This window comes from Mytilus californianus, unplaced genomic scaffold, assembly GCF_021869535.1.
Source record: "Mytilus californianus isolate M0D057914Y unplaced genomic scaffold, xbMytCali1.0.p SCAF_4, whole genome shotgun sequence".
In the NCBI taxonomy this organism is placed as follows: Eukaryota; Metazoa; Mollusca; class Bivalvia; order Mytilida; family Mytilidae; genus Mytilus; species Mytilus californianus.
Window position 1 is genome coordinate 33,357,772 of NW_026262690.1, and position 17,290 is coordinate 33,375,061.

At 32.5% G+C, this 17,290-nt stretch overlaps 1 protein-coding gene across 1 annotated transcript in view; it reads right to left on the bottom strand.

Annotated features, from left to right (window-relative positions):
* LOC127737933 (calpain-5-like) overlaps positions 1–17,025 on the bottom strand; it is a 35,287-nt gene extending 18,262 nt beyond the window's left edge. Inside the window, exons 1-6 of the mRNA XM_052248894.1 lie at positions 16,927–17,025; positions 15,636–15,848; positions 7,266–7,397; positions 4,968–5,176; positions 1,983–2,175; positions 936–1,138 (exon numbers count right to left, since the gene is read on the bottom strand). Coding sequence (XP_052104854.1) covers positions 936–1,138; positions 1,983–2,175; positions 4,968–5,176; positions 7,266–7,397; positions 15,636–15,818 — 920 coding nt within the window. The 5' untranslated portion in view covers positions 15,819–15,848; positions 16,927–17,025. The remainder of the gene's footprint in view (positions 1–935; positions 1,139–1,982; positions 2,176–4,967; positions 5,177–7,265; positions 7,398–15,635; positions 15,849–16,926) is intronic.
* Between the last annotated feature and the right edge of the window lie 265 nt (positions 17,026–17,290).

Here is a 17,290-nt window from a genome sequence, read left to right on the forward strand (position 1 = left end):
ATTTGTACTGTCCCAATATTAACCCTTACATAAAACTAAATGCCCCCTTCCATCTACACAGTCCCAATATTTACCCTTACCTAACACTAAATGGTCCTTTCAATTCACTCTGTTCCCCTTTATTACCCCACTTATCCATCACTAAATTCTGCTTTCAATTCAAACTGTTCCCTTATCAATCACTAAATGCTCATTTCAAATTTCTCTGTTCCCCTATATAATCCCACTTATCCATCACTAAATGATCCTTTCAATTCACTCTGTTCCCCTATATTACCCCACTGTAGAGGTTGAAACTGTGCCACAGTTTTAACTTCTACATTTATCCTGGTCATGGCACCATAAATGTAGAGGTTTAACTGTGGCAATTTATGCTAAGATATGTAAACACATCTGTTTAGCCATAGCTTTAATTAACAACTAATAAGCGCCCACTGCAACGTCACTGAAGTCACTGATGTCTACAATGGTAATGTATAAACTAAAGACTGTATTTATCCCGCGACAATCTCGACACTCACTTATCCATCACTAAATGCTCCTTTAAATTCAAACTGTTCCCTTATGTTACCCCACTTATCCATTACTAAATGGTTCTTTTAATTCAATATGTTATTGCATCAACGCCGTCATAGGCAGATTATTAGTGGTCTTTCAAACTCAAAGATATTTCTCAGCCACATCTCATCTCTGACCTGTCACCCTCGATGAAATTGTAGTTGAGAAACACCCTCTCAATTGAAAAACGATAGATAATCTAAAATTATATTACCCAACTTATCCATCATATTCATCACTAAATGCTCCCTTCAATTGAAACTGCTCCCTTATGTTACCCCACTTATCCATCACTAAATGCTTCTTTCAACTGAAACTATTCCCTTAAGTTATATCACTTATTCATCACTAAATGCCCCCATGATAACCATACTAACCCATCACTGAATGCTCCTTTCCATTCACCTTGTCCCCAAGGGTTTCTCAATCTTATCATTGGTATTTTATTATCAGATTTGAATAATCTACTGAAGAAGGTTTGGTTCTCTAGATGTATATTTTTGACTGCAGTGATGCCATATGCATGACCCTTGACTAGACCTGTTGATGTGGCAGATTCCATTTCATCACTGCTTAAAGCCTAAAATGAATTATTTAATCCATTTTACAAAAAAAATTCATAAAACGAATAAAATTCAAATAGCACACAGAAAAGCCTTAAAATGCCTCATATCAATGTACACAGGATTCTTCAGATTAACTGTTTATATGTGAAGTAATTTACGTTATACCAGCAGTAATATTTTGTAGACAGTTAACGTAATTTTACTTCAGCAATAAATGATAATTGGCTAGTCATTGTTGTATTTGATGCACAGTGATAGACAATGGATTTTATATAAGCATTAAGAAGGTCAGGGCAAATGTCTATTGGTTAACCTCTAGGTGTTTTTTTTATCTGCATTGTTGTGTTGCTATCTCATTGACCCATACCTCTTTTTATCGCTATTTTACGAAATTTTCCTTTGATCTTACTGACTGATAATATCCTTTCTCAGCACAGCAGAGTGATATGAAAAATTATCGCTAGAAACTAAGGGTGCACATGCCGTTGTCAATGTAAACATCAACATCGTCATAGGCAAAATAGCTATAAACAGGTTATCATTGGTCATCTCAACTCAGTTGCTTTTCTCACTTTCGCCATAGCGGCTCAATTGAGAAAACCAATCTTGTTGAGATGACCAACAATAATCTATAATTATTCATATTTTAAAAAAGTACTGTTCAAAATTTTATAAGTATAACAAATTAATTCTTAATATCATATACATTTTTTTACACACACATTGTAAAACTAATTCAACAACAGATTCCTAATTTAATTTGGCAAAATAAAACATTCAAAATATGATTTTAAACTTTTTTATAGAGATGCATTTGTATATTGTAATGTATTCATTCTCCAAACTCAAATAACCTACAGGAATGGATGCTGCCATTAACGAGTTTCTCTCCATTTCTTTCCCAAATTTTTTATAAAGTATTGCCCTTTCTTCAGGATTATCAGCAACACCCATTTTCACTAAATCAATCTGTTCTGATACACCACCAGTAAAATCCTCCAATGCTTCACCTAAGTCTCCACCATCTAAAGCTTCATAACACCCAAACAATCTAAATATAGTATAACGTAGTGTAAACAAGATTGATATAAAATGAGTGCAAATTTACAATCACAATCAGAAAAGAACATATTATATAGTAGAACATTCATGGGATCATGTTCCACAGTAAAACTTTCATGGGAACATTTTATACAGTAGAACTCTCATGGGAACATGTTATACAGTAGAACTTTCAAGGGAACATGTTATACAGCAGAACTTCCATGGGAACATGTTATACAGTATAACTTCCATGGGAACATGTTATACAGTAGAACTTTCATGGGAACATGTTATACAGTAAAATTTCATGAAAATATGTTATACAGTAGAACTTTCATGGGAACATGTTATACAGTAGAACTCTCATGGGAACATGTTATACAGTAGAACTTTCATGGAAACATGTTATACAGCAGAAAATTCATGGAAACATGTTATACAGCAGAACTTTCATGGGATCATGTTACACAGTAAAACTTTCATGGGAACATGTTATACAGTAGAACTTTCAAGGGAACATACTATACAGTAGAATTTTCACGAAAACATGTTATACAGTAGAATTTTCATGATAACATGTAATATAGTAGAACTTTCATGATAACATATAATATGGTAGAACTTTGAAGCATAGTGGAAAGAAATTGGTTATTTATGTTCTATGGAAATTAATTGCTTCTCAAATGAGAAGATGATCATGATAGTTTTGTTCTCTTGTATGTTTGGACCAAATGACAAGAAACAGAAATGTATTTGTATTGAACAAATTAAACTGCTTTTTAGCACTGAAGGGTGAACATTGCATTCATTTTGTACATGGAACTAAAAATTAACATCACATTGAAATAAGCATTGGAAGGCAATACTATGAAATGGAGATATCTTCTTTTGTTCATAATTATGGTTGTATCAACTACAACAATGGACAAAGAAAGATAACTCCAATTTTAAATATTACTTTAGCAATGACATATTTTTAGAAAAGATACTAGATTCATGCACCATGAACAATTAATTTAATTTTCTTGACGAGTATTGTTATAAACTTACACATCAATTTGTAAATTAGATATATTTCATTGATAAATTTTTTGAAATGTTTATGGATAGGATGTATAGAATGTTGTGCTCAATGCACTATGTTTTATTTATCTCAAAAGCAGTGATAAAGTCTGGAAAATCAAGCCAGACACATAAGGGTTTTGAATGCAATCTTTACCCCAAAAAGAGGTTGCAATTTTACACAAGAGTGCACACGCTGAAATGTCTCACCTGCTTTACTGACCATTGATTTTATGCTGATAGTCCTAAATATAAAGTGTTACTACAAGTATCACATAAACTTAACATGATCAAAGAAAATGAGATCAAGGTCAGATAAACCAAGCCAGAAATACATATACACCTTAAAATCATTCCATACACCAAATATAGTTGACCTATTGCTTATAGTATACAAGAAACAGACCAAACCATGAAAATTTTATATTCATCAAAGAACCATGAAAATGAGGTCAAGATCAGATGAACCCTACCAGACAGACATGTACACATTACAATCATTCTATGCTTTAAATACAGTTGACCTATTGCACATAGTATCTAAGAAACAAACTTAACCATGAAAACTTAACATTGATCAATGAACCATGAAAATGAGGTTAAGGTCAGATGAACCCTGCCAGACAGACATGTACATCTTACAATCCTTCAATACACCAAATATAGTTGACCTATTGCTCATAGTTTAAGAAAAACAGACCAAAACACAAAAACTTAACTCTAACCACTGAACCATGAAAATGAGGTCAAGGTCAGATGTCAGATGACACCTGCCAGTTGGACATGTACACCTTACAATCATTCCATACACCAAATATAGTAGACCTATTGCTTATAGTATCTGAGATATGGACTTGACCACGAAAACTTAACCTTGTTCACTGATCCATGAAATGAGGTCGAGGTCAAGCGAAAACTGTCCAACAGGCATGAGGACCTTGCAAGGTATGCACACACCAAATATAGTTATCCTATTACTCATAATAAGAGAGAAATTAAGAACACTAAAAATCTTAACTTTTTTTTCAAGTAGTCACTGAACCATGAAAATGAGGTCAAGGACAATGGACATACGACAGACGGAAACTTCATAACATGAGGCATCTATATACAAAGTATGAAGGATCTAGGCCTTCTGCCTTCTGAAATATTAAACTTTTAAGAAGTTTGTTAACCTGTCGTGGCCGCCACTGGATCACTATCCATATGTCTCGCTTTCTGCAACAGAAGTCGCAGGCTTGACAAAAACTTTCCTCTTCAAGCCAAACACCAAGGGGGAATTGGGTATAGAAATATGGTTGTTTTGACTTCTCCAGCCGCCAGTATAACCCTTGCAAAGTGGGGTGTACATTTGTCTGTGAAAGATGTAAAAGCACACAGCCACCTCAGGTCACAATGGTGAATTATATATGATACCTCTTGTAAGAGAGTGCCATGTTGTCTGGCAACAACTCCTTATAGGGTCTGTAGGAGGCCTGTTGCAAGGCAAAATTTATGTTCGTATCAATCATATCATTGTTTTCAAGTGGTAATATGAATTTCCCTTTCACTGTCGTCCCATCCTGCAGAACCTACTTATTCTCTTGATTGTTAATAGTTTCTTGTACTGAACATGCATGTCATTATTGCCACTGGACGTTAAACAAAAACAATTAATCTTCAAGCCATTCTGTCATTGTACCAACAACTAGGTCACTATTACTTCTTTCATTTGGAGCTTAAATTTAGTCAACATACTTGGCATAAGCTTTCTCCAATAAGGCACTCCAGAACTCATTCTTGGACTGTGAGTGAATGAATATCAGCTCATCATTTACGGTGGGTAGAAAGTCATCAATAACAACTTCCAACCATTCACCATATCTCCAGAAACGGAAGTAAAATATTCCCTGATAATCATCTGGCTTATCTTCATTCCAGTCCTGCTCCTTATAGTTAGGAATTACCTGCAAAGTCATTTACATATTTTATGTTAATATTTTCCCAACACTTTCACTTCAAATATGGACCAAAAATTGGAATTAACAAAGCAACCTAACAGCACAACTTGTCAAATAGATGTGGAAAGTGTCCACATGTGGACACAGATGATGCCCCGCTTGCATATCATATAGTTATAAAGGAACATAACTGAAGAACGGTAAAAGTGACGCTACCCAAATTTGAATCTGATCTGAGTTTTGTGGTAATAAGCATTGTTTGTATATCTCATAACATTTGGTTGAGGCTAACTTAAGTAGAGAACAGAAACTAAAAATTCAGCAAGTTTTCTATTTGTAAACACGCATAACTCTAGAATGGTTGTGTATAAGTTTTATAACATTTGGTTGAGACAAACTAAAGTTAGAGAACAGAAACAAAAAATTCAGCAATTCAGGGACATAACTCAAGAATGGTAAAAGTGTCGCCATCAAATATTGTACTTAATCTGTATTATGTAGTAATAAGCATTGTGTAAAAGTTTCATAACATTTGGTTGAGGCAAACTAAAGTTAGAAAACGGAACAAAAAATTTGTACTTGATCTTAGTTTTGTGGTAAGGCCAAAAAAATATATATGTCTGTTTACGGTTACCCGACCGACCCTACTTTTGAGCACCGACCCTAAGTCATTTTATTTCCGTCGTAAAGTGAAAAATAAACTGAACTCATGTCAAAAGCAAAGTTAGTGTTGCAAATGATATAAATCAATTGCCTAATACATCCCAATGTTCACAATCGTGAATATGACAGCTGTTTTAAGGAAATTCGCAACTCGTGTGATGAAATAAACACTTTGCCGCCATTTTTTTCCAAGGGAAATAATCCAATCATCAAAAATACGGGTAAACTCGGCCCATGATCAACTCGGACCACGACAAGTAGAAACGGCATGACTCAAAATCATGTCACAAAATATAAAATGAAAAAAAAAAATTAAATGGAAATACCGACCTACCTACCCTTTTTTTTTAAAGTATGTAACCTTAAACAGACATATATTGTTTTTTGGCCCAATGAATGGTTGGGGCAAACTTAAATTACAGAATGGAAGCTAAAAATTTTGCAACATTTCGATTTATAAAGGGGAATAACTCAATAATGGTTAAAGTGACACTACCCAAATTCAACTTGATCTGTAATTTATCAGTTGAAGTCAAAATTAAACATTGCATTGTATAAAGCATTGATTGTAGTTGATTCAACTATAATCACTGACAAAGGAAGATAACTCCAATTTTATTAAAAATTACTTGATATTTAGAAGAAAATAAAAATTTTGCAATTTTTCCATTTATAAAGGGGCATAACTCTAGAACGGTTAAAGTGACGCCACCAAAATAAAAAAAAAATGATCTGTGTTTTGTGGTCATAAGCATTGTGTATAAGTTTCATAACATTTGATTGAGGCAAACTAAAGTAAGAGAATGGAAACAAAAAAATTCAGCATTTCCATTTGTAAAGGGGTATAACTCTAGGACAGTAAAAGTGACGCCACCAAAATTCAACCTTGATCTGTGTTTTGTGGTAATAAGCATTGTCTATAAGTTTCATAACATTTGGTTGAGGCAAACTAAAATTAGAGAAAGGAAACGAAAAATTCAGCAATTTTTCCATTTGAAAAGGGGCATAACTCTAGAAAGGTAAAAGTGACGCCACCAAATTCCAACTTGATCTGTGTTTTGTGGTAATAAGCATTGTGTATAAGTTTCATAACATTTGGTTAAGGCAAACTAAAGTTAGAGAACGGAAACCAATTTTGGGTCGTACGTACGTACGTACAGACGGACAAGGGTAAAACTTAATGCCCCCTCCGCTACGACAGTCATAAAAATACTCTTCATTCATATATTTCAAGAAGTTTTGTATTATTGGAATCCTTAAGATTTAATAACTGAATTGACTATTCCTACATTCAGGCTTTCAAAATAGCAAAACTCTATGATACAAGTTGTGTTTTAGACAGTATATGTGTTTCATATAATTGGTTCAGACTTTCCTCTGTTTTGGTTTAAACAGTTAATAACGCTGGTGTTGGTCAAAACAGAATACTTACATTGTGCCAAATTTCTTCATTCTGTGCTAAACAGGAAGCTGCAGAAACAAACCAGCAGTTACCAATTCGACCTTGAGTAACATCACCTGCACTGGCGCCCTCTACAAACAACTTTGGGTTGTCACATATTTGCTACAATGATAAAAGTATAAGTTAATATATATGCTTTTTACATATTTTTTGTTTATTATGAAACTGAAAATGGCCAAGCAATTATCCTTATGAATCAAATACTAGAAATCTGTTTTAAAAGATGCTACATCACTTCAACAATTCTGGATGACTATATAGCTACATGTATATCACCCATCTTGTGTCTGTGCTCGTCATCAAAATAACTTGTCAACATGTTTCAAGGTCCAAATTCAATTTAAGAACAGAATCAAAGCTTATATTGTAGTTTGGGAGCTCAAAAATGATATTCAGATGTTTAGAAGAATGTTGTAGAGCCATATCATTGATACACTATCACAGTTTTCTGAGATATGGACCTAAATGTAAAACTTAGAAAAACTAAAGTCACTTACTGGAATACAATACAATAGCAGGGGCAGATAATAATCCATACAAATTCAATATGTTGCATTCACAATGTTACTAACGATAATTCAGCATCTAAAATTTCGTGAAAAATCACTAAAGTCATCAAATCAGTTGCAATAGAAAGCACACATGCTGTGTATTTAAACACACTAAATCTACTGCAGGGCCATAAAATCTGAGGCAAATAAAGACTGTTTATAAGCTTTCCAATTTATTAAATAAAATGCTTCGCTGAGCACAGCTGGATACGACCGCAGAGGTCCAACCCTGAACATTTTATTGCAAAAATAGACACAATATTCGCGCTTGATACAGGTCTGAATTTGGATTGTAATTAAATATTTGACACATAATAGGTTTCTGACACCGAATAACTGTAGTCATAGAACTTAGAATTGGTTATATGATTTGAATTTATATTCAATTTTTTGCTTTGGTGCAATACACTATGCTGTTGCGAATTGACCCCCCCCCCCAAAAAAAAAAAATTTACCCCTCTTTTTTTTTGCTTCTGTGAAATACACTTTGCTGTTGCGTATATTGATCCCCCCCCCAAATAAAAATTACCCCCCTTTTTAATTTTGCTTTTGTGAAATACACTTTGCTGTTGCGTATTTTAACTCCCCCTTTTTTTTGCAAAAAAAATATTATTTGAAGAAATTTTCTATTTAGTTTCTGAAATCTGAAATGGAAAAAAAAAATTGCCCCCCCACAATTTCTTTTTTACCCCCCCCCCCCCCCCCCCCCCCCCTTTTTCCCAAAAAAATTCTTTCCCTCAGATATGGTCATAATCTCAATTCAAATTTCCAATGGAGTTTGCAACCATAATTACCAATTTAAATACATCATAAAAGTCTTAAAATAGAAAATGACATACATAATCATTGCTAAAATTAATATTCCTTTAATAGTAACTTCTAAGAATAAATTGACAGCTAATCACCTCAAGACAATACAAAATTTCTTTATACATAATTTAAAAGCAGTGTAAGGGAGGTAATCCAAACATACACAACATTGTACTTTAAAAGTGTTTCGATTACCTCCCTTACACTGCTTTTAAATTGTCCATTAACCAGTAAACCTTTGTTTTTTCCCTGTTTTGCCCCTAATTCCTAAACGGTTTGAGCCATAACCCCCCAAAGTCAATCCTAACCATCCCTTTCTGGTATGGCAACTTGTGGTATAATTTCAGAGAGATTCATACACCATTCCACAAGTTATTGTCTGGAAACTAGAAAAATGCTTATTTAGGCCCTTTTTTGGGCCTTTATTCCTAAACTGTTAAGACCATAACCCTCAAAATCAATCCCAACCTTCCTTTTGTGGTTATAAACCTAGTGTTTAAATTTCATAGATTTCTATTTACTTATACTAAAGTTATTGTCCGGAAACCAAATGTCTTCAGACGACGACAACGTGATACCAATATACGACTGCAAAATTTTTTGCAGTCATTTAAAAACTGGTAATTCATATAAAGTTTTGATGTACAGCTGGAAGAGCTGCAAAACATGTTGCAATAACAATATACCACAGTACTGCATTAGTGCCTAAATGAAAATGGGATCTCCAGCATTAAAAAAATCAAAACAATTGTTTGTTTCTTTTAGCTAAAGTATAAGCACTTAGCCCTTAATTGTTTTTATCAATGTTCTGAAATAAATTTATACATAAGTGTCTTATCAGAGAGTTCAATTATTGGGGAAAATGGTTGTACGGTGACCTATAGTTGTTAACTTCTATGTCATTTGGTCTCTGGCAGAGAGTTGTCTCATTGGCATTCATACCACATCTTCTTATTTTTATATCTAAAAGAGAATCGCAAACAAGCTCCAATCAGTCAATCTTTGTTTAGAAAAACACCCTTCAAAAGAAGGATATACAATATTGTGGAATAATACAAGCACAAATATGTAATAGCATATTAATATTAACCCCATCATTGCAATAGTTCTGTTCTTTATCTAAATTTTATTTTATAATCAGAGTTGTGCATTTGTTAACCCTTTTGTTTCAAGCAGTTAGTTTTATTTTTGTTTTTTTATGTTGAAAGTTTTTTTTGAAATATTCATAGTTGGCAGTATTTCTTTTTTCCAATGTCAGATATTTAAAAATCTTTTATGATTATTATCATTTTCAACTAATATATATATATAATGCCAAGAGCTTCAGGTGACTGAGAATTCAAAGTTTTGTAATCTTTCCAGTGTTAGATTCTTAATATCAAGTTAGCATTTACCATATTGCTCTTATCATAGTATAATTGCAATATTAGTAGGTAAACATATTGAACTGAATACTGTGGATTCATTAGTATTTGTGGGATACCAATGTTTTGTTGATTTCATGGGTACAGGTGAACCATTACTTTACATGTTCAACAAAGTACAAATTTTCTATTGACTTATATGCAAACTTTTACCAAACCTCAAAATCAATTTATCCTCAATCCACGAAAATTGGTACCCACGAAAATAAATTAATCCACCTTACTTCAAAACTGTCCACAGAGAGGAGACAAGGAACAATAGCACTATATAAGAAAAATCATTTGCTTTTAAAAGTTAAAGAATAAAGCATAGTTGAAAATATAGTGTATGATTCATAATGATAAAAAGTCTCTTTTCTATAATTATAAACATCAATTTTCATAAATTGATTTTTTGCTGATCTTGGAAACAGCTGTAAATGCATTGTTTGTGTAACAATACTTTTTAATGTAACTGTACTTCAAGTGTAATATATACTACAGGTAAACTATTTCATAGTTACCTTGAGAAGAATCATTAACTATCTAACATCACTCAACTGTAAACTTGTGTTTTTATAGTGATTATAAACAAGCCCACATAAAATATTTATCATTTGTTTGGTGTTATGTGGGTGTGAATGATAAATACCTTCAAGTCTGTACATATGAAATCATTTTACTGACAAATTAGTAGGTCATCTGACCATCTTAACAGTGGGAAATCTAGTGAACGAAAGCAAAAGAAAATTCACTCTTCTTATGATAGAGTCAAGAAAGTCAATAATAAAATAATGCCGTGATGATACTGATCAAATAGATATAAGAAGATGTGGTATGAGTGCCAATGAGACAACTCTCCATCCAAGTCAAAATTTATAAAAGTAAACCATTATAGGTCACAGTACGGTCTTCAACACGGAGCTATTTCTAAATTAATTGTACATTTTAAAGAAATTATTTGTTAAACTGTGTTATTAGAAATATACATGCAAAACACAATGCTTTTGTTCAGTATTTATCGAGATAATTGCATTAGAAGCTTTGGAAATTGAAATTTAAAAAATGCCAGTCTTTGCTGCATATTGAAAAAAAATATAGAAAAAAATCATGTACATACAAAATCTAAAGATCTTTCGGGTCATCAATTTTCGGAGTGTTCCACAAAGTCCTTAGCATGTTACAATATCCTGAAGTATATTTATTTTTTCACACCTAAGTTATTGAGCACACCGGTCTGCTCTTGTCACATGTTCCAGAGAGGTATACAGCCAGTAGAAAAATAAACTGAAGTTGGTACTCCATAAATTTATTTGCATAGCAACATTTTAAACTAATTTTACATCAAGCTTCTATAGCCTGCTGTACTCGTCTACTTAAGGAGGGAAATGATAACATTAAATGGAAGTTTTGTTTTTATTTCAACTTACTTCTATTTTTACTATTTACCAGAACGTTTTCCTGTAAATCCATAATTGATAGCGTCCTTTCAAAAATGGGACAAACATTGAGAAGATAGTTTTCAGTGTTTACAGGGGGTTATAATATTTTGTCACTAGATTTCCCACTGTTAAGGATGTATTCTCCTGACGGTTCAGTCTCGTTGAAATATCGTTCTGGAATTATTTCCAAAGCATGTGATACAAGTGGAAAATATCAATGAATATAAAAAAATTATAACCAAACTAAAATCTGTGTAAAAATTGTGTAATTACAATAAATAGTTTTTGAGTAATAAAATTTTAAAATTTTAAAACCAATCTGGTTAGTGTCATCAGCCAAAATGTTGAGAAAATAGACGAGGATACAAAGAAATGATTTTACCAAAGATATGTACATCCCATATCAATTTTTTTCGTTTTGAAATTCTTAGATATGTATTTTTTCAATCATTTTATAACGAAGAAGTTGAAATAATATGCTTTTTGTTCTGAACAATGAGAAAAATCCCAAATTGACAAAATTGACAGCATGGTCAATTTGACACAAAGAAGCAATAAAACTTTATAAAACTTTCTTATATTAACACCTACCTATAGTTTTTTTTAAGTTAAACTTATTCAGATTGGTCCACTTCATCTTTAGTGAAAGTATGAAAATAAGTTTAATTGTGAAATTGTGATTTTTTTTTCATGATAATAGCCCAAAAATGGGTGAAAAATGGGAAAATCATAAAAAATGGATACTTTCAAATGGCCGTAGCAAAAAAAAAAAGTGCACCACCACATGATTTTTTCTTCAATCAGTTACTTTCTGACAGTCATATTAACCCAAAAATCAGGTTTAGAAAAAAAGTTTAATTCTAGAAATTTTTGGCTCCTCAGAGGTGTACATCCTTAAGACTAAAGTTCAGTTCACAAGAGATCAAATGGATTTTAAATCTTTAAAGTAAGAATATCTGTAACACTCCCACTCATATCTCATAAGAAATCTAATTTGAACAGATGTATAAGGTACGGTTTTTACATCTTTGAAAAAAAGAAAATGCAATTCTCTAAGGCTCTTTCTGCTAGTGCAAATCAAAACTTTTAAAGGAAGGAAATAATCATGATGATAAATTGATATCACTTCAGATTTAATCTGATGTGGTATGCAATAGGAAAAATGGAAAATCAGTAGAGTTAACAGAACAGTTTCAAACTTTCTCTGAACTTATTTATTAACATAAGATAAAAATTATAAATGTCTTTGATTAATAGAAAATTCACTAAGAGAAAAAGGACCTGAATTCAATTTAATCAGCCATTCAATCATAATTTGCACTTCAAAAGGGTAATAATAAGGATACATCTGCTGTAAGTATTGGGTAATCAGGAAGTTGATGAGCAATGGATGTGATAATATATCTGATCACATGGTATAGCATGCTCACATGAAGCCTGATACTAAATTTCAAGGTGCTCTTATCCATAGTTCCTGAGAAAAATGTGAAAAAATTCCATACATGGCTATTATGTGTAAGAATAGGTTCATCAAGTATTCCATTAACAGGAAGATGATACATTTTGTAAGTAATAAATGTAAAAATGCACCTTACAGAAACATACGCTCACACGAAGCCTGAACTCAAATTTCTGTGAACTGTGGAAGCTGTGATTTGTAGAGCATGAGAAAAATGTGCTGAAAAGACGTACGATATATTAAAGAAAAGTATTATTGGAATTTGAGTTCCTAACAAAAAACAAACTGTTTGTCATAGTCCTGAAATACATGTCAAGGGAAGCCAAATGTTGTTTTATAAATACAGGAGGTATATGTATATGGATGAACATGTATAGATGACCTTAAAACTATACTGGTGATATATCATAGATATTGATTAAGACAGTCAGGTGTAAAGGGTCACTAAAATACAATGGTCTAATCTTGATTAAACTGAATTGGTCTTTTAAAATCTTCTTTGTTGATGATAACATACATTATGGTATTCAATAACTGATGATATAAACAGATCTTTTTAAATAACAATTAAAGAACCTTTGTGAGCACGCTCACATACCCCACGCCCCCACATTGTCATTTGACAAACAAATTCTCACCAGATTCCTAAGTTCAAAGACTCATAACTCAACAAAAGTCAACTGATAAAAATTTTCTTGTGGATATGCACATTTACATATTATGTCCTCATTAACTACAAACTTTCATGAAATTCTGATGTGTGGTTTCAGAGAAGGTGCGATTACAAACTGTTGCAGTAGTATATTTAGGCCAAAATTCAAAGTTCAAAGGGGAATAACTCCTGGAAAAAAAATTCCATTGTATTTTCCTGTTGATAGGCACATCTACATAGTATGTCCTTATTATCTACAAAGTTTCATGAAATTCTGTTGTGTGGTTTCAGAGGAGTTGCGATGACAAACTGTTGCAGTAGTATATTTTGGCTAAAATTCTAAGTTAAAGGGGCATTACTCCTAGAAAAAAAATTGAATCCTAATTTCCTGTTGATATGCACATCTACATAGTATTTCCTTATTATCTACAAAGTTTCATGAAATTCTGTTGTTCAGTTTCAGAGGAGTTGCGATGACAAGAACAGGACTGGCCAAAATTCTAAGTGAAAGGGGCATAACTCCTAGAAAAAAAATTGAATCGTAATTTCCTGTCGATATGCACATCTACATAGTATGTCCTTATTATCTACAAATATTCATGAAATTCGGTTGTGCGGTTTCAGAGGAGTTGCGATGACAAGAACAGGACTGAGGGATGGACAGACGGACGGACAGGTGGGGTATAATAATATACCTATAATTATAAAATTGTATTACTTAAAACAAATTGCTAAACACAACACATCTTAAGTGGGAAAGACTAAGTTAGTATTAAAAGTATAAAGACTACTTAAGATTGCTACTTATGATAAGTCAATTGTATTTTGTAATGTGTCATTTTAAAAACTTCATCCTACTGAATAACAACCACTTTAACAGTTTTTTTTCAGCATTTAGACACCTCATTGTGTTCACATTTAAACTTAGTTTTTTTTCTCTCCTGGATTTAGTGCTTAAAGTATGGTCTTTACTCTATAACTGCAGTGAATTTCATTTCAAAAAAAATAATCAACAATGGCCACTCTCCATTATAGACAAGAATATAATTCATGACTAAATTTCTCTTTTTCTCTGACCATTTTTGTTGTTTACCATTTCACTCTACTATAGGTTTTGTCAAAAATGCAAAAAATGGTAAATTATCAAATAGGGCAATAACTCTAATATAGAGTGGAGGTGTGATTGCAGCTATGTGACTTATTTGTAGATCTTTTCTTGCTTATAAATCTGTTTTGCTATTTGAAGTTTTTCTTCAGCTACTATAGTTTTTGCCCCAAAACACAAAAAATGGATTAAAAATCTTCATTTAAAGGCAATAACTCCTATCAGGAGTCAACTGAAAATTTGACCATGTTAAAATATTAATAGATCTAGTCTTCACTGTCTTCTTTATCCTTTTTGCTATTTAAAGTTTCTATATATCAATAGTTTTCAAGGTAAAAGGCAAAATTGTCAAAAAAGCATGATCAGACCAAAAAAAAATATATGACCCTAAGTCATTTTATTTCCGTCGTAAAGTGAAAAATAAACTGAACTCATGTAAAAAGCAAAGTTAGTATTGCAAATAATATAAATCAACTGCCTGATACATCCCAATGTACACAATCGTGAATATGACAGCTGTTTTAAGGAAAATTTATTATTTGCAACTCGTGTGATGAATTAAACACTTTGCCGCCATTTTTTCCAACCAATTACCAAGGGAAATAATCCAATCATTAAAATACGGGTAAACTCCGCCCATGATCAACTCGGACCATGACAAGACGAAACAGCATGACTCAAAATCATGTCACAAAAAATAAAAATGAAAAAATAAAATAAAATGTAAATACCGACCTACCTACCCTATTTTTTTTAAGTATGTAACCTTCAACAGACACATATTTTTTTTTTGGCCTCAGATAAGAGCAATAACTCCTATAAGGAGTTGACTGATGAATCTGGCCATATTGACGTATTTATAGATCTTTTCTTACTGATCATTTTACAAAAGCTATACTCCCTATTCTAATCACTTACTTTAGGTCTTTTCCATACAACACCTGCCAACTTCCCTTGTGTGTGAAACACAGATCTATCATCAGGAGGAAACTCTGTGTCGATGAACAAATTTCCTTTCTTCTTACAATCATTCTTTAAATTATTATAATCTTGCCCTTTATGTTTTCTTGTTGAACTAAAGAAAGGCATTTTGAAAGGCATTTTGGTATTTCTCTACCTGAAATGCTGAAACTAAAAAAGAAATTCAAAGCTATAAAATTTACTTCAAGTAATGAGTTAAAAATAAAGATAACTTCTGCATCAAGTCTAAGAGTTACTAGAATGTCCTTTTACTCTATTACAGTAATAGAGTAAAAGGACATTCTGTCCGTTGTTCTGATTCTATTCTAAATGCTATATATACAGTAAATACAGCACACTAATTGATTGAATAACCATACAATTTGCATAAGAATTCAAATATCTATTCTATGTCAAAATATGTAACATTGCATATTTGTATTCAATTTCTTAATGGGGCATTAGCTACGATTTAGACAAAAAATCAAAATATGATTCTTTTTGTTTTAAGTATTAATAAACCTATTAAGATGAAATCAAATAGACCTAGAAAAATCCAATTGCACGTGGTTGCTATCTCTTAATATTTATGTTTATGTCAGGTTAGATGACCGTCGGCAGTCTTGGGAGGTCATCTCTATGGTTCTGGAATTTTTTTCTAAGTATTCTTGCAATTTTATAAATCAATAATAATGGAATCAGAACATTCCAAATTGGGTCTTTTTAAAAAAATCTAGTTTATACAACATTATGTCCTTTTCTTGTTTGTAGCCGAGTGGTCTAAGTAGTCGAACTAATGTATCACTATCCTGTCAACACTGAGGTTGTGAGTTCAAATCCCGCACAGGGCTGGTGCGCTAAACTCCAATCTCAATTGACCAGGATTGTCAGTTTTCCTATCGAAGATCAGAAGTTCTCTCTGGCAATAAAAACGTATTGGCTATTGCCATGAAATAGCACATCCTCTTTAATAGATGTTAATTAACTTACCTGGAGCTCTGGTCGGAGTATAGTTGTACACTGTCTTTCTATATTATTTCAAATTTACCAAACAAATTTACCTCAAAATCGTTTATCAGAAAATATATGCAATAGCAAAAATATGGAAGGAATTATGAATGCTCTGTAAATGACTCAGTCGCAAATAAGAGTAAGCATGTTTGTTGGATTTGATTTACGCTTTACAACCTAGCTTACTTACAACAATATAGAGAGAACACTTAGTGTGGGGTAATAGCTTTATAATTACCTGCAAATGTGCAAAATTACTACGGGTAACTTTCGTGTTAAGCCTACCGGTCGGATGCCCCGCCTTTTTGCATTCGGAATCCTTCTGTTTGGTCCGTATATTGCAAGGGAGAGAACCAGTCTAAGCACAGCGTAACACGTGTTACTCGATAATATGATTTTATGCGAAAAGCAGATCTGTCAAAAACGAGGAGATTGGTTTGGCTTAGCACACGGAAAATATTTGAGCAACTTGGCCACACTGAAATTTAAATGAAAATAGAAAATCAAAGTGATGGAAATCACTCATGGAAAGATTGGAAGAGTAGTTTGAATAATTTCTAATTATATTTAAGTATATGATTTGGACAAAAAAGAACATTAAC